The sequence below is a fragment of the Eublepharis macularius genome, chromosome 1, assembly GCF_028583425.1.
Source record: "Eublepharis macularius isolate TG4126 chromosome 1, MPM_Emac_v1.0, whole genome shotgun sequence".
Lineage (NCBI taxonomy): Eukaryota > Metazoa > Chordata > Lepidosauria > Squamata > Eublepharidae > Eublepharis > Eublepharis macularius.
In genome coordinates this window covers 227,764,768-227,784,759 of record NC_072790.1, presented here as the reverse complement: position 1 = coordinate 227,784,759, position 19,992 = coordinate 227,764,768, and the positions used below count along the sequence as shown (strand labels likewise).

Here is a 19,992-nt window from a genome sequence, read left to right as displayed (position 1 = left end):
TTAAATCATTTCAACAAAATTTTTAAAATGTGAGCATCAAAAATGGGATTCGAGAACACTTGAAAAATCAGATTCCAGTTCTCAAACGGGGGCCAAATTTCTGATTTTTGTGGAATTTTCTTTCAGCATTGATAATGGTTTTGCACAAACTGGTGGTTAAAATATGGACTTTCCCAGACATTTAACATGCAATTTCCAGATGGCATCTGCACAGGACTTTTATACAGTATCAGTGCAGAAGAGTTTCCAAGGCCGTTTCCACACACGTTGAATAATGCACTTTCATTATCCTTTAGTTATCCTTTAGAAGTGGATTTTTTGTTCCACACATGGAAAATCAGTTACAAATGTGCACTGAAGTGTATTGAAAGTGGATTATTCAACGTGTGTGGAAACGGCCCAAGTCTCTTTTGCTCCTAATGTTACTCTGATAGAAAGTGTGCCTGTCAAAAATTCTTCCTTTTGTGCAGCCTCTTCTGACCTGCAATTCAAGTAACTCTGTTTTCCAGGCGCATGTGGCAATTTTAAACTGCACTGGCAATATGAAAGAGAATTGCAAGGCTCAGGATTTTATTATGCACGGCTGGCAAGAAATTAATTCCTCTACCCTGCACACACATGCAGGTCAGGAAGGGTGTTGGAACTTCAGCCACATTCACCTCAAATGCTGTCTGGTTGTCTGAGGAAACTGTATGGAGTTGCTACATCATGAGAGATCATACCTTTTCTAGCCCTCCTCTCTGCTAAGGGAGGTATTGGAGTAATTTCTTAAGGCTCGCAGTACAATCCCGACCAAGTTACACACTTCTAAGCCCTTTGACTTCAGTGGGCTCAGAAGGGTATCAACTCTGCTTAGGATCACACTGTAAAAGGTCTAGGCCTGCCCGAGAAAGCAGCCATGGCCTGAGAGAGCTAAGCCACGGACAAACACAGGTCTGCTCCACTCTGATGCGAAGTACAGAGATGCAGGTTGCAATGCGAAACACAAAAGGGGCCGAGGGAGCAGGGGTATGAAATGTTCCTCTGCCCACTGCTCCTCCCCAGCATGCTTGTTTTCAGCACCTAGGAAGGATTTCAAAGGACAGACCATGAGGGTAAGAGCGACAGTGCCCTACTCCTCAGACACCCCTCTTGTGCTATAATTGCATCCCTACATCATTCTGTTGTGGTTGAGACAAACTTACGTTTTAAGAGATGAGCTACTACCACATGTACAGGGCACAGCCCTCCACACATGCATGCATGCATGCACGCACACGCACGCACGCACGCACGCACGCACGCACGCACGCACACACACACACACTAACACTGGGCCCAATTACTGGGAAGTTCTTTAATCCAAGCTCTATTGAAATAAAAGCTGGAAGGCTTGGACTTGTGGGGTCACTCATTCATGTACTCCAATGCAGCTCCTTGGTCAGGTCTGACTGACTGCCTCTCTGCTGCCTGCCATGGCACCCAGAACCTGCCCCCTGAGCTGTCCCCTCACAGGAGGGCTGCCTGTGAAAGATCTGCTTATACATTCTTAATGTAAGCCCATGGCAATTGTGAAACTCGGAAGAAAGCTCTCCTGTGCCTTTGCTTGGCTCAGGGCTACCTGGGAGGAAAAGACACACTCAAATTCCCAAGGAGAGGTGAATTCCAGCTTGGCAAGGCCCAGCATGTGTTATAAACATGCATGTGTGCATGCATGTATGCGCGCACACACAAACCTCTAGCAGACTGCAGCTGTTCCCGCCCTTTGCTTACAGACAGACTAGGTGGCTGCTACAATGGTCCACAGAATCAGGATATTGGCACTGGGTTTATGATTGCTCCACTAGCTTGGGTGCAGGGACATTTTGGTGCCAGAGGCAGAATATCCGAATGCTGCCACTAACAAAACAGTTAAACTGTAATAATTAATTGCGGGTTACCTCCCCCAATGGTTTCATTCTGCCCAACGGGAGTCAGACCCTGCCAAAGCACACCCCCCCTCCCACAATGCAGTAAGGAAGGCCTAATGCTTCAGGAGGGGTCTTACAAACACCCTCAGATAGCTCCTTGCTTACACTTTCCATATATTATATATACTTTTATATCTTAAATATCTTTATATATCTATATATCTATATATATTTATAGATAGATCTCTGTATAGAGTCATCTATGGCTTCCTCTCAGCGTTTTTGGAAGAACCAGGAAAGCAGCTGAAGGGGAGGAAAAAAGGAGATGGGCCCAAGCCACACGACCACACACTTCCCTGCATGCACTTACTTCCGCCCTGCCTGCCAGGAAACGGCCTTTGCTTCATTGCTGCTAATTGCAATGAAATGTCCTCATGTTTGTCTCCAAATCTTTTTTTTTTTAGGATCCCCCCCCCCCGCCCCACTTGACAAAGCAAAATGAAATTAAAACTCAACTAGAGCTTTCCATGCTTTAAAAAAAAAAAGTTGAAAGAAAGACCACAATATAGCACCTTGATACAGGGGAGAGTGAAGGGGAAAAAATGGAAAGGAGTTCAGAACAGTTTGTTTGGAACCTCGTAAAGAACCCCCCCCCCAGGAGATTCTTGCTCATTCCCCTCCTTTCACAGGCAATGCAGTTGCACCCCATAGCTGCTCTCAATCACACTGAGTAATGGGTTTTGTAATCTTTAAAAAAAAAACCTCAGCTTGATTCCCCCTTTTATTACAAGACAGGATTATTAGTAGGCTGTTGGGAACAGGAGCATTTTATCCGGTCCAACAGCTTGAGAAAAATCCACATTACCTGTTTTATTTGTTATAATTAGTCGTATTTCTTTTCAAAATTCTTTTTTGTTTGTTTTATTCCACACATTTCCAAGACTCTGACACATTGACGAAGATAAAAATAAAAAACAATAGAAAGGACGGACCCTTTTGCTTGAGATAATTCCAAGAGAGAGAAAGAGAGGGTGGGGGGAGCGTTTGGCAGCGGAGCCTCTCCCCCCCAGTCCGGTTAGGGTTCTGTAGAGAGCTATGATCCCTGGCTCCCGCTGGGAATCCATTTCAGAGTGAGGTACTGGGGAGGGGGTGGAATGAGGCTAGGTGGGTGGACCCCGTAGTTTTTTCCACTTCAGGAAGTACCTAAACCCCCTCACAAAGAGGGACAATTACTCTCGTGCATAAGGATCATGGAGCACCATCCTGGCTTCAACCTCACCTGGGAAGCCACTTTTTAAAATCTGCTCCCCGCCTCGGATCCTCCTCTCTGAGCATCCCTCTCTTCGAGCCATGCTGACTCTGCCATTGCTTGGGTTTTGCCATTTCTGCTTTCCTTCCCCTCCGTTTTCCTAAGGAAAAAACCTGCTAGATTTGAAGGAGCTCAGGGTGGAAGAGGGGGAGGTAGGTCCTGTGAGCTTGTTGGCTTTTGTGGGGGGAGGGGGCTTAAAGAAAAACAGGAATGAGCAAACCAAAGTGGATGGAGGCTGCCATTTTAGGGGTGCCACCGGTTGGTCGCTCTCTGATGAGGGTGGGAAAGGATGGGTTTGGGTGGTCTCCTCTCCAGAAAGTCTGGGTGTGTGTAGGTCTGGGTGGTATCACTGCGTGTGTCTGCTGGGTGTTGGTCTCTCTGGCGCACGCAGGGATTGGGGGGCCAGGGGGGACTCAGACATAATATTCCTTGTCTTTGTTTTTCTTGCTCTTGCCAGGCGTTTTGGTGGCAGTGGCTGGCTTTTCCTTAACCACTGTGCCATTGCTCTGCGCCGAGTTACTGATGTAGTTCCGGCTTTGGTCCACCTGGTAGGAACCTTCATCCCGGTTACGGTATTTGTACATGGCATAGAGGAGGATGAGGATGCAGAGGGCTGCCGCTGCCACAATGCCGACCACCATGCCCGTGGTACTGCTGGACTCCCGGATGACCTCCACTGCTCCTGGAGGGCCCCTTTCACCAGGGCCGGTGGGGTTAGCTGTGGGCAGATTGTGGAAATTGGGGGAAGAGGTTATACCTGGGTATTTAAGCCTGTTTAGCTTGTCAGGTTCAAAGGAGGTGGACAGTGGGGGGTTCTGTTCTGGGTGGGGCTTGAGGGATTCTCGGTTGTTCATTTTGCCGGCGGGTATATTACGGACCAGACTGGGAGAAGTGGTGGAGGTCAAGAGATCAGGGACGGAGGGTGAAGCCGGCAGTCCTGTCCTAAGGTTGGGGCGAGATCCTTGGGCCTTTTTGGATGCTCCTTCGGGCCGGCCAATTAGGGTCCTATCCGTGACCAGGGGGAAAGTGGTGTAAAAATCTTCGTCGTCAGTAGGGGGCAGGCTGGAGTCGAAGACCTCGCCTGAGGCGTAACCGGAGGCCTCAATCCCCTCTTCGCAGTCGCTGTCATCTTGGTCGGCCAAGCAGGGGGGCCTCGGATGGGATGGCGGGGAAAGGGTGTCTTTGGTGGTTTCGACTACAGTTAGGAAAGGGCCAAAGGTGGGAGGTGGGGGGACGAATGGAGACCGAGTGGCAATTGGAGGGGTGTCTAGTGAGTCTTCGGTTATTATGGGTAATACTAATTCACCTCCTAAAACAGAGAGAAAAGGGGGAGAGACAGAAGGGGAAAGTGTGTTAGTGACCTCGGCATGAGTCCCACTCTGCTGACACAAGACAACTCAAGCCACGAGTTTTAGCTAGCCAAACCCCTCCGTCTCCATCCCTGTCCGCTAGCTTTTCTCTCTTGCCTTTGCAACACATTGAAAGATAAGTTCTAGAGAAATCATAATCAAAGGAAAAAAAATAATTAAAAATATTCATTTAATGCGCAAAAAATTAAACAGATAAAACAGCAGAATTAAGAGCAATAAAAACCCTCGCTGGCTGCTTCTCTTCCCATCCTCTCCTAAGAAACACTCATTTTTTCCTTATTTTTTTCCTCTTTTTCCCTTTCTGTTTGTTTTTTTAAAAATAAGAGAGCAAACCACGGAATTCAGTCAACTTACATCAACAAATAGGCCGTGTGATATTAGCATGAAGAAAAAAAATTACAAAAAAGAAAACTAGGTAAGAATGTTTTTTGGAGGAAAAACAACTTTTTTTCTTTTCTTTTAACATCTTTCTCTGCATCTTGCTTTTATTTCTCTTTCTCTCTAGATTCATTTCTGTCCTTGTCTTTTCACGACTGCATCATTGAAAATCTTCCCTTCCTCCCCCCTCCCGAGGCAGCCCCCTCACCCTCTCCTTTGTGTGTACCCCCCTCCTCCCATTATTCTGACAACCAATGTCAACTCTGAGATCACAAGGAACCCTGCACTGCCAATTCTTTTGTCCTCTGCACATTTTTAGGTTGTTTGGGGAAAGAGGATACATTTTTAAAGCCATAAATTGAGCAGGCCTTTTGTATCAAGCAGAGCGGTGTTCTCTGCTTCTGGAATTGGAAAGATGGAAGATAAAAAAGCCAGCTGTCTCCATCGGCTTCCTGCGAAGCCTTGGAGGAAGAGAACCCAAGCGTCCTGGATCTCTGCCCTCGTGTTTACTGACTGCATTTCTCAGAAATGAGCCCTGGATTCCCGTTTCCTACCCTTAATTTAAGACAAGACACCTGTTTGGAACCATTTGCAGATTGGGGATCTGCGGAGAGATCTCCTCTGATTATGTGCAGAATATTGGGCAGGAGGAGAACCAATAATTTTCTGTAAAAAAGGGTGTAGAAGCCCCACCCACACACTAGAGGTGCGGGGAGAGGGGGCGGTTCTGGATACGCAGGTGCGTGGGCAAGAGCCCAAGCTCAAAGCGCATCTCCTTGCACAATCACTGCGCATCAGCCAGGGCTGACTCCTGGAGGAGCCCTAGCTGAAGTGAACTCTTGTGGTGTTCAGGGTGCACCGCCGTTCTCACTGCAAGGCAAGTAAGCCCCCTCCTCCCCCGATTCAGGGTTTTAATGGATGATGGCGTGAAACGGGCTTCTTGGCTGAGCAAAATAATTTGGTTGCTTCAGTGAAGGTGGAAGAGCAGTGGCGGCAGCGGGTGTTTCATGGCCATCTCTCCTGGAGGCAAAAGCTCTTACCAGAAGCTGGAATAATATATGTAAATATATGCAATGTCAAACTAGTTCATGCAATGTGCATGAGGCTCTTTGATGATCTGTGTTGTGTGTGTGAGAGCGTGTGTGAGAAAGAGAGAGAGAGGAATGGATTCCATAGATGGAAATGACCTGGAGGGGTTTAGCTCCCGTGATCAATGGGGGTGGGTCTTGATTGACTGGCTGGGACCATGTGGGGCAGTTTGTGCTGCAGCTGCCCTTTCTGCATTGCTTCTGCCTTCGACTCATGGCTTCCTGTGTTCTCAACTGCACACTTTTTGCTTGCCGTGAAGTTGACGCATACTTTGGGAAGGGGTTGGACTCCAGAACCCTGTTAACGTATCGGAGTCATTGTAGCTTTTGGTGGGGCCGGTGGGAGCAGGCAACAAGCTCTCCACAGGCTGACCCCAGGGAGATCTGCAGCACACACTGTTCTTTTCCTGTGGCCAGTGACTGCAGCACTGGTTGAGAGGATGTGTGCACTTGGCAGGGGGAGTGGTGTGGCAGAGTGTGGCTCCAGTGCATGGATGTGGGTTATAGGTTAGAGTCCCAGCCCTGAACATCTTGGGTGTATCCCTCCTTCATTCTCTATGTGCAAAAGGGGGCTATTAGGAATTTGCTTCACATGGCTGTCATGAGGAAGATGGGAGAGATGCAAAAATGCATTGTAGAAAACGCATGCTTGCATTCTTTGGTTCAAGAAAAAAAACTGTGGGTGTTTTTATTTTTTGCTTTCCTTTTTCAATGCAAGACTTTCCCCTCTCCCTCTCCCTCGCACAAAATTAACTTAAATGTAAGGCAAATTTAAAATTGCATGTTTCCTTGTGCTGAGGCCGAATTTAAAATATCGATGAAATAAAAAGCAGCTCAAAGAGATGTGCTGGCTTGGATGTTTTTTTTAAAAAAAAATCCTGTCAGTTTGGAACTGGAGGATGAGAAAGATGAGCCATGTGGAAGGGAACTGCCGTGCCCTTACAGAGGAAAGCAGTGAGTATCTGAAGCTCAAACACGGTGATTTGGGGAGAGGCTGTGGTCCAGTCCCTGGCATCTCCTGTTAAAGAATCTGGCAGTAGGTGATGTGAAAGACCTCTACCTCTACCTGAGACCATGGAGAGACACTGCCAGTTAGATTAGGCAATACTGACAGCGATGGGCCAATGTCTGATTCAGTATAAAACAGCTTCAAGTGTATGCGTGTGTGATTTTGCATATACAAAAATACATTTTCAGAGGAAAAAGGGCTATAGGTGCAGTCCCTACCACCAGAAAGTATAAAAGTCAAAGATGGGAGTCTCAGATCAGCTACAATTGGTCCCCTTTCTTCAGAGTGGCAAATCTGCCATTTTTAGATGGTGGGGTTTTAACGGAGCCCAACTGGTGGGAGGCAGAAGAGAGGCTCCCTCTTTAAAGAGAGCTGGCTAAACTGGGTGGCTATTAGTGGCAGAGAAGTGTGCAGGGAGGCAGAGAAGTCTCCCAACAGATAAACGCCTGCTATCTAAATGCTAATTTTACCAGTTGCCAGGAGGCTCCCAGCCCCCACTCAGCATCCCCAAGCTATGCAGGTTGTCCAAACAGAATTGCTTACCAAAAGGACCCTGGAGCACTCTCATTCTGGGAAGGGGTGTGTGTGTGTGTGTGTGTGTGTGTGTGTGTGTGTTTCCTTTGAGTTTCCTGGGTCAATGATGCTAGATGCCTCCAGGAGCTGGTAGAATACTGAGCTCCTAGGCAGCATTGCCAATTGCCTGGAGAAAAAAATGTCCTGTCCCTTTATTAGAGGCTTAATGGGATGTTATTTGCCAGGTGATGCGATTTACCTTCATGCCTATGAATGCTTCAGCTGTCCATTTCCACATATTAAGCCTCTATTAAAGGGACAGCACAGTTTTCTCCAGGTCTGTTTTGCAACCCACCTTTTCTAATCCTAGCCCCCAAAGCACAGATGACCCACATGCCCCTGTGGCAACAATGATGTTGTGAGGGATAATACTGCCCCTATTTGATCCCTCTCAGTTGTGTCCCAGACTGCTACCTGCTGACGTGGCATCACGGAGCTCTACGGGAGGCACTGAGCCACCCCCTCCCGCTGTCTCTGCCCTTATCTGCATGTCCACCCTTTCTTCTGCCTATCTCCCTCTTCTCTCTGTGATGCTGGCACTTGTCAAAACCTTTTGACCTCCACATACACTTTGGGGGACCTGCAAGGTTTACCAGTGGAGTACCGAATCAGGTAAAAGGTTTTGGTATTAACCTATAAAGCCCTCTGCGGGCTGGGACCAGCGTATCTGTGGGACTGCCTCTCCCCATATGAACCCTGGAGGACTCTTTGCTCTAATGGTAAACATGTGTTGAAGGCCCCTGGCCCCAGGGAGGCCTGCCTGGCATTGACCAGGGCCAGGGCTTTTTTGGTCCTGGCCCCAGCCCGATGGAACGTTCTGTCTAATGAGACCAGGGCCTGGCAGGACTTGTTATCCTTCTGCTGGGCCTGTAAGATGGAGCTGTTCCGCCAGGCATATGGTTGGTGCTAGGCGGAGCCCCCCTGTCCAGTCGAGTATGGGTTGCGCCCTCCCCACTAGCGACATCATCTATTGAATGTCCTCTGTAATGCTCTGGTGATGGCTAAAGGGTGGTGCCCTATGCATATGTACAGTGTATTTTACTGTGCCGCTGTGTATATGTGTGTATATATATGTATGCATTTTAATTTTTGGATGTTTTACAATTTACAATTTTAAGCTGTATGAATTGTCAGATGTAATTTTAAATTTGTGTGTAAACTGTAATTCGCCCTGAGCCAGCTGACGTGGGGAGGGCAGAATATAAATCTAATAAATTAAATTTCCCCTCTGGGAAGTCCCCTAGCCTCTTCCTGCTTGCTTCTCTCCTTAGAACCCACCTGCCAAACTATCTTGATCTCCCCTCCCCAGTCTTCAACCGCCCCCCCCCTCCTAGTTGTGTGGTGTTTGTTGCTGGGGCAAGCCCATTAACATGATAGGGAACCTCACTTCCCCTTTATCCCTATCTGCACTGTATTTACTTTCCCTCCTCCTCGTAACTCTCACATTTGTACCCTTTCCCTGCCTCCTCCTCCTCTTTTCACCCCCCAAACAACCTACCATTTAACTGCCCCATCTTCACCTATATACCCTGCCTTTCTCCCCAGTGGGAACCCAAAGCAGCTTACATCATTCTCCTCGTCTCCATTTTATTCTCACAACAATCTTGTGAGGCAGGTTAGGCTGAGAGTGTGTGACTGGCCCTAAGTCACTCAGTAACCTTCTACAACAGAGTGGGGATTTGAACCTGGGTCTCCCAGATCCTCGTCTGAAACTCTAACCACTACACTGGCTTTCATAGGGTGACTGCTGGGTTGGGAGAGTCATGCAAGTTGTGTGGTAGCAAGTTGCTTGGTGGCTGCTACTGGACCTGACCCCCATGAGACCTCCCTCAAAGGCCAAAACAGCTCTGGAAAGAGCATCTGCTTTCTCCTGACAAGAAACCAAGGCTTGAATACTGTTGCTGTTGCCTAGCAACAGCCATTGAGGGAATTTGTTTCTTAAAGTTACAGGCACTCTTTTGACCATTTTAGGGGTTTTTAACCCCTCCCCCAAATGTATTTCTCTTCTAAGATTTCAGATTTTTTCCTGCAAATCTGGAGCTCTTCTCAATTTGTAGAACTGTCTTATCTGTCCATGGCCACAGTCTCTAGATTTAAGTATCCATACAGATGGGGCAACACGGAGAACTAGATATATTGATAGGTTATACACACATACTCACACACACAAAAGTGGGGAACCAGTGAAGAATTGCTGACGGGAGATAAGCAATAGCCCCAGCACCCTTCTTGCATACCATGGGAAGTCTCCTGCTGCAATGCCATTGTGCTGAGTAGGAACCTGCTTACCTATCCTGAAATCTGAATGGTACAATGCAGGGTTGGGGCAGTAGCTTTTTAAACTCCTTCCCCATTCTGTATCAGAGACTTAGATGGGAGGGACTGTGGCTGTGGAAGCAGACCCTAACTCTAATTTCAGCTCTCCGTTCAAAAAGTCTGGGAGGTGTGTGCACACGTGCCGTGAATGAGGGATAAGGAAAGTGCCTTCTCCAGTACCCTCTTGCCTACATTTTTTGAGCTTCAGAGTAGTCTGAGACCTTAAAAGCTTACAGCATCCTGGGCTTGGCAAGGGGAATAAGGCTATGCATCTTGCAGTGCACATCCCCTGCCCCTAACTTTCCACTCCAAGATATTTATTGGCCTGAACAAACTGATTTCTTTTTCTTCCCTCTTCCCCCCTTCAGTTGATGGTTGGCTTGACATTCCATTGCTTCTAGAAGGCAATAAACACACTTAGTTCTCATCAGGCTGTTTTTAGCTTTAAACCCGCCCCCCCTAAAGTAATAGTTTTCTGCATACCTAGAGAGTCTCTCAAAGGATGCAAAAAAACCCCATCGCTTGCCTGCAACTGGCCCCGATAGGCCCTCAGTCATCACGTTTGCTATTAGGAGTGACATATGTCAATTTTTTGTCATCTGCATATACCAAGGTAGCAGCTTTACAAAAGGGCTGGAGAAAGGCCGTCAGTGTCCAAGGGTTTCTCAGCCTTATCGTGTTTGGGTGGGCCTGGAAACTACTGAAGCAATACAGGGCTGGGCCTAGTCAGTGCCTGGAAGGGACCTCCTGCGAGCCGTCCATGTATCCTATCTTGAGTTCTATGATGGAAGGAAAGTGGGTTACGGATGCAAAAGGCAAAGAACACAGCCGTGCTCTCGTTAGATCTCAGAAGCTATGCAGGGCCGGCCCTGGTTAGTACTTGGACAGGAGACCACAAAGGAAGTCCAGGGTTGATATGAAGAGGGAGGTAATGGCAAACCACCTCTGCGCATCTTTTGCCTTGAAAATCCCCTGGGGAAGGGTCACCGTAAGATGGCTGTGACTTGATGGCACTTTACTATTGCTAAGGAGTGAAGCAGAGCAAAGCAGTAGATCTGCTTTCATGCAAGATGCAAAACATGGATTCCCTGCTGGTCATGTGTGAAGTGTCTCGCTTTGTCTTGGCATGCAAGTATCTATTTAGTGCAGTGGTTAAGAGCGACAGGACTCTAATCTGGAGAACTGGGTTTGTTTCCCCACTCCTCCGGTTGAAGCCAGCTGGGTGACCTTGGTTCAATCACAGCTCTCTCAGAACTCTCTCAGCTCCACCCACCTCACAGGGGTGATTGTCATGACGATAATAATAATAATAATACACTTTGTAAACTGCTCTGAGTGGGTGTTAAGTTGTCCTGAAGGGCGGTATCTAAATAGAATGTTGTTGTTGCTGTTGTTATTTAGATGCTTATCAATGGATTGTGGGAATTTCAGCTCAGGCCTCTTGGTCTCAGACTCTAACCTCTACACATCCTGTCTCTCTATGATGTCCTTTGGAGGCAAAAGTGCTAACTATATATATATAGTTTGATTGGGGTGGTGGTATGAATTGGAAGGGTATCTTGGGGTGGGAGGGAATTAGCATGCACAGCAGGAGGAAAGGCATATTAGGGAAGGGATAGAGGCTCGTTGGGTTAGAAAAAGGGGAGATGTGATCAACATTTATAAAGAGACGGTGGCTGCCTCCAAGTATTGGAACTCAGGGCCATCCAGGAGAATGGATTGTCGGTAAGGTCATGGCTGACAAAAGGACTTTTTCACACAATCCATAATTAATTTACTTGCCATGTTGGCAAAATGAGACTTCCATGTACACTGGCCCAGACTGCCCCCTTATCAGATGGGAGGGGGAAAGGCTCGTGATGCTTTGAGCGTGAGCTCCCCGCGGACCTCTTGCTGCTCACTGCAAGAGTCAGAGTGCTGGGCTAGAGAAGCTGCTGTCAGCAAGGAAAAGTTTATTCCCCCTGCTTGTTTTATGATTTGATACCATCCCCATAACCAGGGCTTTTTTTCAGCAGGAACAGGGTGGAATGGAGTTCCGGCACCTCTTGAAAATGGTCACATGGCTGATGGCCCCGCCCCCTGATCTCCAGACAGAGGGGAGTTTAGATTGCCCTCTGCGCCGAGGGTGATTTAAACTTTAAAAAACTCCCCCCTTGTTCCAGGGCTGATTCCGGACGGCCCTCCCCATCCCGAAACGTCGGGCGTCGTTGCGCGGAAAACGCAAAATATCGCGTTTTCCGCGCGACGACGCGCAACGTTTCGGGATGGGGAGGGCCATCTGGAATCGGCCCAGCTGACTCAAAGTGACATCATTGTGTGGTCCTGAGTTCCATCACTGAGTTCCACTACCTCTTTTCCCAGAAAAAAAGCCCTGCTCATAACCCCAGATAGCTGGTGGTTGGCTGAGGTTATTAAGTGCTGAGGGAAATAGGCACTGCACCTGCTCAGGGCCGATCTTCAATTTCTGTACAGTATTGCGCTTGTGGAGATGAAGCATCTCACACGGATTGGCTGATCTGCTGTGCTGGCTGAGAATGTTCAGCTGCTCAAGGCACTGAACAATTTGCAGTCCAGCTTCTGTGAGGGAAGAGAACTTGGGCAGGTGGAAGTCTGGAAGAAGTCCTGGGAGGTAGGAAATCAGAGATGAGGGAACGCAGAAGCAAGGAGACTGAAAGAAGAGCAGAGATCAAGCAACAGTCTGAGAAAGAGGAATATGAAGAGGAATATGAAGGAAAGGTATGTGGCGAGGAAAAGGGCAGATGAAATACAGTAAGAAAAGGCCAATGAGAAAAGGACTGAAGAGGAGCTGTTTGCTCTGATAGCAGAGAGGTGTGTCCACGAGGGAGGTAAAGAGATAAGGTAGGCTACAGAAGTGGGACCAAATGGACAGTGACCTGAAAAGCAGGAATCTGAGGACCAGAGAGGTAGTGGAGAGTTGAAGAGAGGAAACTACATATGGGCTCAATGGATAGAAGGGGCTGTGCCTCATTGGCAGGCAAGGGTGCAGAAGATTAGTGGGTAAAGGCCTTGATAAGGAAAGCCTGCCAGTTTTGGTGCCTTCCATTGCCACATCTCTGTAACCGGGCAACCCTGATGGGGGCACTGAGAGCTCAAAAGCTGGGGTGGGAGGATGAGCCCAATTGCACCTATCGATTGGAACTGACCTGCCAAATCTTTATCTGTCACTTCCTATCTCTTTGCTGAAGCTTGGAATTGAAAGCAGCGTCTGGGGCTGAGCCCTGATGCAGCTACACAATATCACCTTTCCTACCCCAACAGGAGGGGCAGGGTTTGGGTCCTCTTTCTCATGGACTCTGGGCAAGCCTCTTCTCCTAAACTTCATTTCCCCCTCCCCCATTAATTAAAACCTCATCCAAATTTGCTTTTTTTTAATGAGTGGATTCTATCTCCATTTCCAGGCTCCTTTGGCAGGCCTCTCCCTCCCTGGGTATTGTTGTAAGCCTTTAGAAACATTTGGCAGCAGCTTACAAAGGAGCCGTTGCTGCTTTTGATCATGGGGAAGGAAGGGGGGGAGGAATAAGCAAGGCGCCATCAAAGAGGATGGGAAGATGGCAGCCTCGGTTCAGAGTGGACTGTGCAGAGGGGGTAAGGGGACGGTGGGAGAGGGGCCCAGAGGTGATGCTGCAGAAGTGAGAGAAGTCAGGCCTTCTTGGTCCTGGAACCCTGCTGCTTCTGCTCCCAGATGTGTGGCAGCTGGACTGGGGATGTTCAGAGTGAAAGCCAGTATGCTTCTTGTGGTTTTTATTCCAGCAAGGTAGGGTGTATCAAGCAGATTGATAGTTAGTATGGTCGGGGGTGTTACACAAGGACTGGGGAGTTTGGGTCCACCCCACTGTGCTATTCAGACGCATGGAGATGCCTAATACTGAATCAGACCACGGCCAGCACTGTCTGCTCTGACTGGCCGCAGCTGTCCACAGTCTCAGGTGGAGGTCTTTTACATCACCTGATCCCTTTATCCCTTTTTATACTTTTTTCTGATCCTTTTAAATGGAGATGTCTGGATTGAACCTGGAATCTTCTGAATGCAAAGCAGGTGCTCTACCACTGATCCAAGGCCCCACCTCAAGAAACTTGCTGGCTGACCTTGGGTTGGTCACTCACTCTTGCTCAGCCTAACACTGCAGGGAGTTGTTTTTAAAGTTAAAATAAGGAACTACGCATGTTGCCATGAGCCTATTAGAGGAACAACTGTAACAGATCCACCAAGATGGCCCAACCATGTCTGGAAAATTCCTACCTTTCTAATTGCAGGTGCATGGAAACAGTTAAGGTGTGTAGGGGGAGGGAAAGCATTTTGCATGTACTCAAAGATGTTCTTGGCTTCATTGGATAACTTCTTGCACTAGCGACAGGGTACAGGTGCGAATCCTGGCTCAGAATGAAGTTCAGTGTGTGGCTGCAGTAGAGCTACCCAGAGGCCACAAAGCGAGGGGAACCAAAGAGGTGAAGTGACTGTTCTTAAAATCTAGCACTGTCCGCCTATCAATGCCTTTTTAGCAGCTTAAAATGAAATATGTTTGAATGTTGCAAATCTCAAATAGGCAGGTTTTATCTATCTGAACGTTTTAAGTCAACTTACAATTAATGAAACAAAAAGTATGACTCGTTAGAAGGGAGGTCCACCCTGAACATGTGCTTCATTTTCAGTTACAGTTAGGTCATGGCTTCTGAATGAACCCCAGTGCGCCCTTCCGGCACAGCACAAATTGTCTCTACGCCTCTCCCAGGCATGGCCAGGCACCTGATGGGACCCACACCTTGGAATGGCATTCACCTCTTACTGGAGCCCAAACTGGCACTGGGTCTGTTTAGTGGAGGAAAGGGAGAGCTGCTCATCATGGGGGAGTTGAATCCACAGCAACAGGGCAGGGAGTGGAGGAATGGGTAAGGAGAAGTGGCTACTGCCTCTGCTCCAGCTCCTTGACACGCAGTTGAGCTGACTTGCTCCTCTCCATTTCAGCAGCACAATGGTGCGTGTGTGCGCGCGCGTGCGTGAAGGGGGTGGGAGCTCCACAGGGTCTCCTGCCCACGGCTCCCATGTCAACAGGACTCTATTTTTATTGCATTGTTCTCTACTTTTGTGATTCAGTTTTGCTGCATCAGTTGTATCTATTATACTGTAGTAATTATCTATTCTACTTTTCTGTTCTCAGATTTTGTAACCCCCGTTTTATTGCATCGTTGGTTGTGTGTCTTGCGGTGATCTTATTGTCTGGTTTTTTTTTCTTTTCATGGTGTGATCTGCCTTGAGTCCCAGCGAGAATGGCAGACTACAAGTGAAATAAGTAAGCAAGTAGATAAATACTGTCCCTTCCGTCAATAACGTTTGCACAAAATATGTTAAACTATGTAGAAATCCACGGATGCTACGTAAAACTGGCTTTTTGGTTAAATGGTCAACCTTTAGTGCAGAAAAACCTAAAAATGCCATTTGCTGTTACTGGCAGCTCTTCTGTATTAAGCTCCTTTGGATGCTACATTCAATCCCCTCCCTCCCAGTTAAAGTGTTGCAAACAGTTGCACTTTGATTCTTGGAGTGGGCCGATAACTTAACCAAGACTCAACCCTTCTTTTCTACTGTGTTTTTCGCCTGGAAAAGATCTACAGAACTAGTAAGTGTAGGAGGGGTTTTATCCACAGATGCATTTTGCAGAAAGGTCACAGAAAGCAGACCTCAGTTGGAATGCTGCCTCGTTTTTAGGACTCCCTGCTATTTTGTGCCAATGCAGTCTAGAGACACGTATCAGTTTTAAATGGGAAGGTGTGGGAACCCAGGTTTCTGGGGCACAAACAGAGACAAACAACAGGGTCTGTCTATAAAGTGCAATGTGCAGGCTTGCCCCGGGGGCCATGCGGGGAAGGAAGACAGTGTTTAACCCTTCGACCTCCACCGTTTTAGTATTTGAAACTGGGCTTGCTGCTTTATTAATAGTTTAAAGGAGAAAAGCTGAATGCTAAGGCTGCAAGAGCCTACAGTTATATTTTTGTCTAGACAGCCTGATTCCTGAAACGAGCAGTGGTATTTTTGGAGTGACTTGCCTGCTGCAGCAAGAGGAGGCATTGACCTGGGCCAGTGACGCTGATCATCCCTTTTTCTGTGCTGAAACCCCTTCCCTCCTCCTGCTTTGTGATGGCTATCTGTGGGACGGTTTGTACAATCACTTACTTCACGCTTTGATTTCTTTACACATTTGAGGGGTGAACCAGTGGAAGCCACTGAAAGAGAGGGGTTCAACTTGGTCTCTAGGGCCAATCAACAGAAGCACGAGTATAATCTTTGAGGAGGGTGGGATGCCTGCATGGAATGGCCCACTGGCCTGAACAAGGTGTCGAGGGAATGCAGCGGAGTTATCTGCCGTTGAACTGCTTCTGCAGTCACAACCCACACAGTTGTTTGTGTGAAACAAGCCGGGGGCAGGATCTGGTGCTCAAAAGTTGAAAAGAGTACAGGAGATTTAGGCAAAAGGATTGTCTTGTGGGTTGTACTATTATGATTTGTGGAAGCACCGGAGGCCCCAGTTGCAGGACAGGGAGGGCTTGCTTGCGTATGCTCATCCTTGACTGTGCAATGGGCGCACACAATCACAGCAGAAATAATAACTGTTGTAGAGCTCTGGGTGTGGCCGCCTTCTCTCCTCTACTTGTGCTACCTAATCATGGATAAATTCTCTGTAGAGAAGGAACTGGGGAGTTACAAACAGAGCAGGGCTTTTTAGATTAAAATGTGAAAGGGGTGAAAAGGTGTCCGTGCTGATGCGAGAGTTTACCCCTGGTTAGGTTAGGTAAAACTGGGTACTTTACAGACAGGGCCGCACCTAAAGGACAGTGGCAGAATGCAGTTTCTGGGGGAGAAGCCAGCACACAAAGGATCTTGGCTTTCATTTTTAATAGCAAAATAAACCCCAGCAAGTATCTAGTCCTTCTGAGTTCAAAGATAAGCTTGAAAACATGGGGGTTGTTGGGATTTTTATAAGTGTCATTCTCTTCAATCATGAAAGAGTTAAATTGTTGGTGTTGAGTTAGAGACTATTAGTTTGCATGAGACCAGTTAGATGTAAAAAGGGAGTTGCATGCTTCACGAACAGCTCTAGGATTGATGACTGGCTGACCAGTTTTACTGGGAGGCATTTGACATTCTTTCCAGTTCTTAGGATGCCACTGCTCTCCGGGTAGTTAGACCTCTTCTTTACCCTGGTCTTTGCAGCCCACCCTCTCCATTTGCTCCTCTCCTTCCTACCTCCCCTCCAATGCAATTCCATCACTCGAATGAAAACATTCTTTGATAATCCTGGATCATGAAAGGGAGACTGTACAAAAGGAACGGCGGCATTTCATTCCTGCTGCATTTCATTTCTGTGGCATTAAGAATCACAGATGGGCCTGGCCTTACTGGTCAATGGCCCACAGCACTGGAAGCAGCTTTTCAAGGTCTCTGGCACTGAAAGAAACAGAGAGCATGCCCGCACGCTCTACAGCAAAAGTGCTCCACAGCCCAAAGTCTTTTCACTGGAGATTCCGGAGACTCAACCTGAGACCTTCTGCATGCCAAGCATGTGCTCCCTTTAATCAGAAATAGTGTCGAAACCCTGTTTCATTGGATGAACCCAACAGCTCTAATGTTTGGAGAGAGGGGAAATAATTCCTCTTCACGCTTCTCATGGTTTTATGAACCTCAATTGCACGCGCACACACACCCCAACCCTCTCCAGGCAGGCACACATGGAAAGCCCTGCAGAGGCGTGCTCAGCTGCTGCAGAGGCCGGCGTGGAATGGCAGAGCCGAGCTGCGGATGTGATGCAGGCAGCCCGACTGCAGGCAGAGGGGGCTATTGCTGCTCAGAGAGGAGAGCTGGTGCTGCTGCTGCACAAAGACCAAAGAATCTGTCAGGGAGAGGCACAAACAAGCCAGACCAGAGCAACGTGGGCTGCCGGAACCAAAGGGGAATCACAAACCAATTGCAGGGGGAACTTGCTTGGGCCTCCGTTCCTAGCTTGGGTTACAAAGCTGAGGATAGGATGAGATTTTACAGGCAGGACAATCTAGCATGACAGGCCCCTGGTTTTGGAGAGGGTTTAAAAGAGAAGAGAATGAACACTGTCTTTTCTTGGCATGGCCTGGAAGAGATGGCGTTTTGCTACTTTGCGGGCCTGGGAGGGACTTTCAGACATGAACGCCGCCGCTCCAGATGAGCACAAGAGGCAGAAGAGCTCCTTCTGAGCATGCAAAACCACAAAGATGGCCTCTGTGCCCTACTCTTGAGGGTTCCCCTGATAAAAGATTCACAGCTCAGAGATGCTCGGAATAAGAGGAGATAGAGGCGGGGATGGGAATGAAAGGTGCCTTCAGTCTGTTCACAGCTGAACAGAGGAGACCGAGGAAGACATGCTGATAGGAGATGTAGTGAAAGATGACAGGTCCTTGCAAGCAACAGATGCAACCCAAAGGCACCTTGTGTTCCTTGTGCCCCATACCGAGAGGACACAGAAAAGGGTAGATGGGAAGCAGCTCAGGCTTGTCCCTTTGAGGGCAACACGTGAAGAGCTTTGGCAAATGACCGGTGCTGTGTCTCAGATCAGATTAGGAAGAGCCTTACCCTTTCCATCCTGAATAGGGTTATTCAGTGGACAGGGGAAAGACTTCTGCATATTTCAGAGGCCCTTTCCTCCAGTGCTGGGCCACAAAGGCTCACTGCTCGGTTGCTAAACAGAACAGAGGAGGCCTGGGAAGAGATGCTGATCACAGGAGATATGGGGCTGTAAAATCTCCTTTTTTGGGTTTAAGACATGCTTCGACTTAACTGTTCACAAAGGGCACATTCAGATGGCAGCCCTCTGCATTGTGGGGCGGTGCATGAGCTTTAAATCTGCAGAGAAGAGGCATCCAGTGTGCGTTGTGTTAAATTTTCTGCATTGGAATTGCATGAGCTGCACGAATCTGCTCTTTAGAGTAGCACGGATCAGCATGGAGTTTGGAACATTTGAGCAGCCCATGTGGAGACATGTATGAAGTGTGCATGGCAACCAGCTTAAAATGGTCCATTTTTCACAGCCGTGGCTCCAAGGAATTCTAAGTACTGGGAATGTTTAAACAAACAGATCTCTGGAAAACCTGTCCTGGTTTCCCCAAGAAGAACCCTGGGAGTTGTAGTGTGGTGAAAGTCACAAAATATTCTGCTAGGGGTTTTTCCAAGTGGTTTTGCTTTGAGACCAATCGGGAAGCAGAGATTGTTTCCTGCTGCTTAAAAAGAGAGGATGGCTGGTGCTCACGCTGGGGAGGGCTGCTGGGAACCAGGATGGAGAGCTGCTGGGGTGGTACTGGCTAGAACACCAGCCTTTGAGTAGAGATAACTGGGTTCAAATTCATCATCAACAACTCTGACTGAGCCAGTCATTATGTCCTTGCTTACAGGGCTGATCTGACTATGCACCCCGCGTAGCGCTTATTTTGAAGCCCTTCCCAAATGGGCCAATGCCCTCCTGGCCTCCAATGTGCTCTATGGTCACCAAGAGATGGGCAGCCCTCTCCCTGTGTCCCTCCTGCCCCCGCCTCAGGCCCCAGGGGAAGAGGGGATCTCACCCCACCGCTCTCTGGCTTCCTAGTGCCATTGGGTTGTTTTCTCTCCATCCATCTCCTGTCTTGATCTGTGACTGAGGCAGCCCCTGCTTAGCAGGTGGGAATGGCAGCTTCCAATTTGAGGCCTTTCTCCCCCCCTCCCTAATCCCAGTAGCCACCAAGTGCTGAGATCTGACAGAGATCACAGCCAGAACTGATATGGCTGCAGGCATAAAACAGATAGCAGGAAAAACGATGGAAGGAGCAGAAGAGTGGATGGAGGCAGGCAGCTGTGTCAAGTTCCTGAACAAAGCGGTCTTCTCATACACGGCATTGAAAGGCTGGCTGGACAAAGACGTGGAAGGCACCTTTGGAGAGCTAGGGCACACAGCTGCATATACGTGCATGTCTGTGTGTGTGAGAGAGCTGGAAAGCACTGTGGCTACCTTATGCTGAGTCATACCATGATGTTGCAAAAATTGAC

The 19,992-nt window shown here is 48.1% G+C and overlaps 1 protein-coding gene across 3 annotated transcripts in view; it reads right to left on the bottom strand.

The window, feature by feature from the left end:
- Positions 1-2,820: 2,820 nt before the first annotated feature.
- NRXN2 (neurexin 2) overlaps positions 2,821-19,992 on the bottom strand; it is a 309,122-nt gene continuing 291,950 nt past the window's right edge. For 2 of the 3 annotated variants that reach the window (XM_054990724.1, XM_054990715.1), the window contains one exon: positions 2,821-3,916. In XM_054990724.1, the coding sequence (XP_054846699.1) occupies positions 3,612-3,916 (305 nt within the window). In that variant the 3' untranslated portion in view covers positions 2,821-3,611. Of the gene's footprint in view, positions 4,508-19,992 lie in introns of all 3 variants that reach the window. The other variant, XM_054990706.1, reaches the window with a different exon arrangement.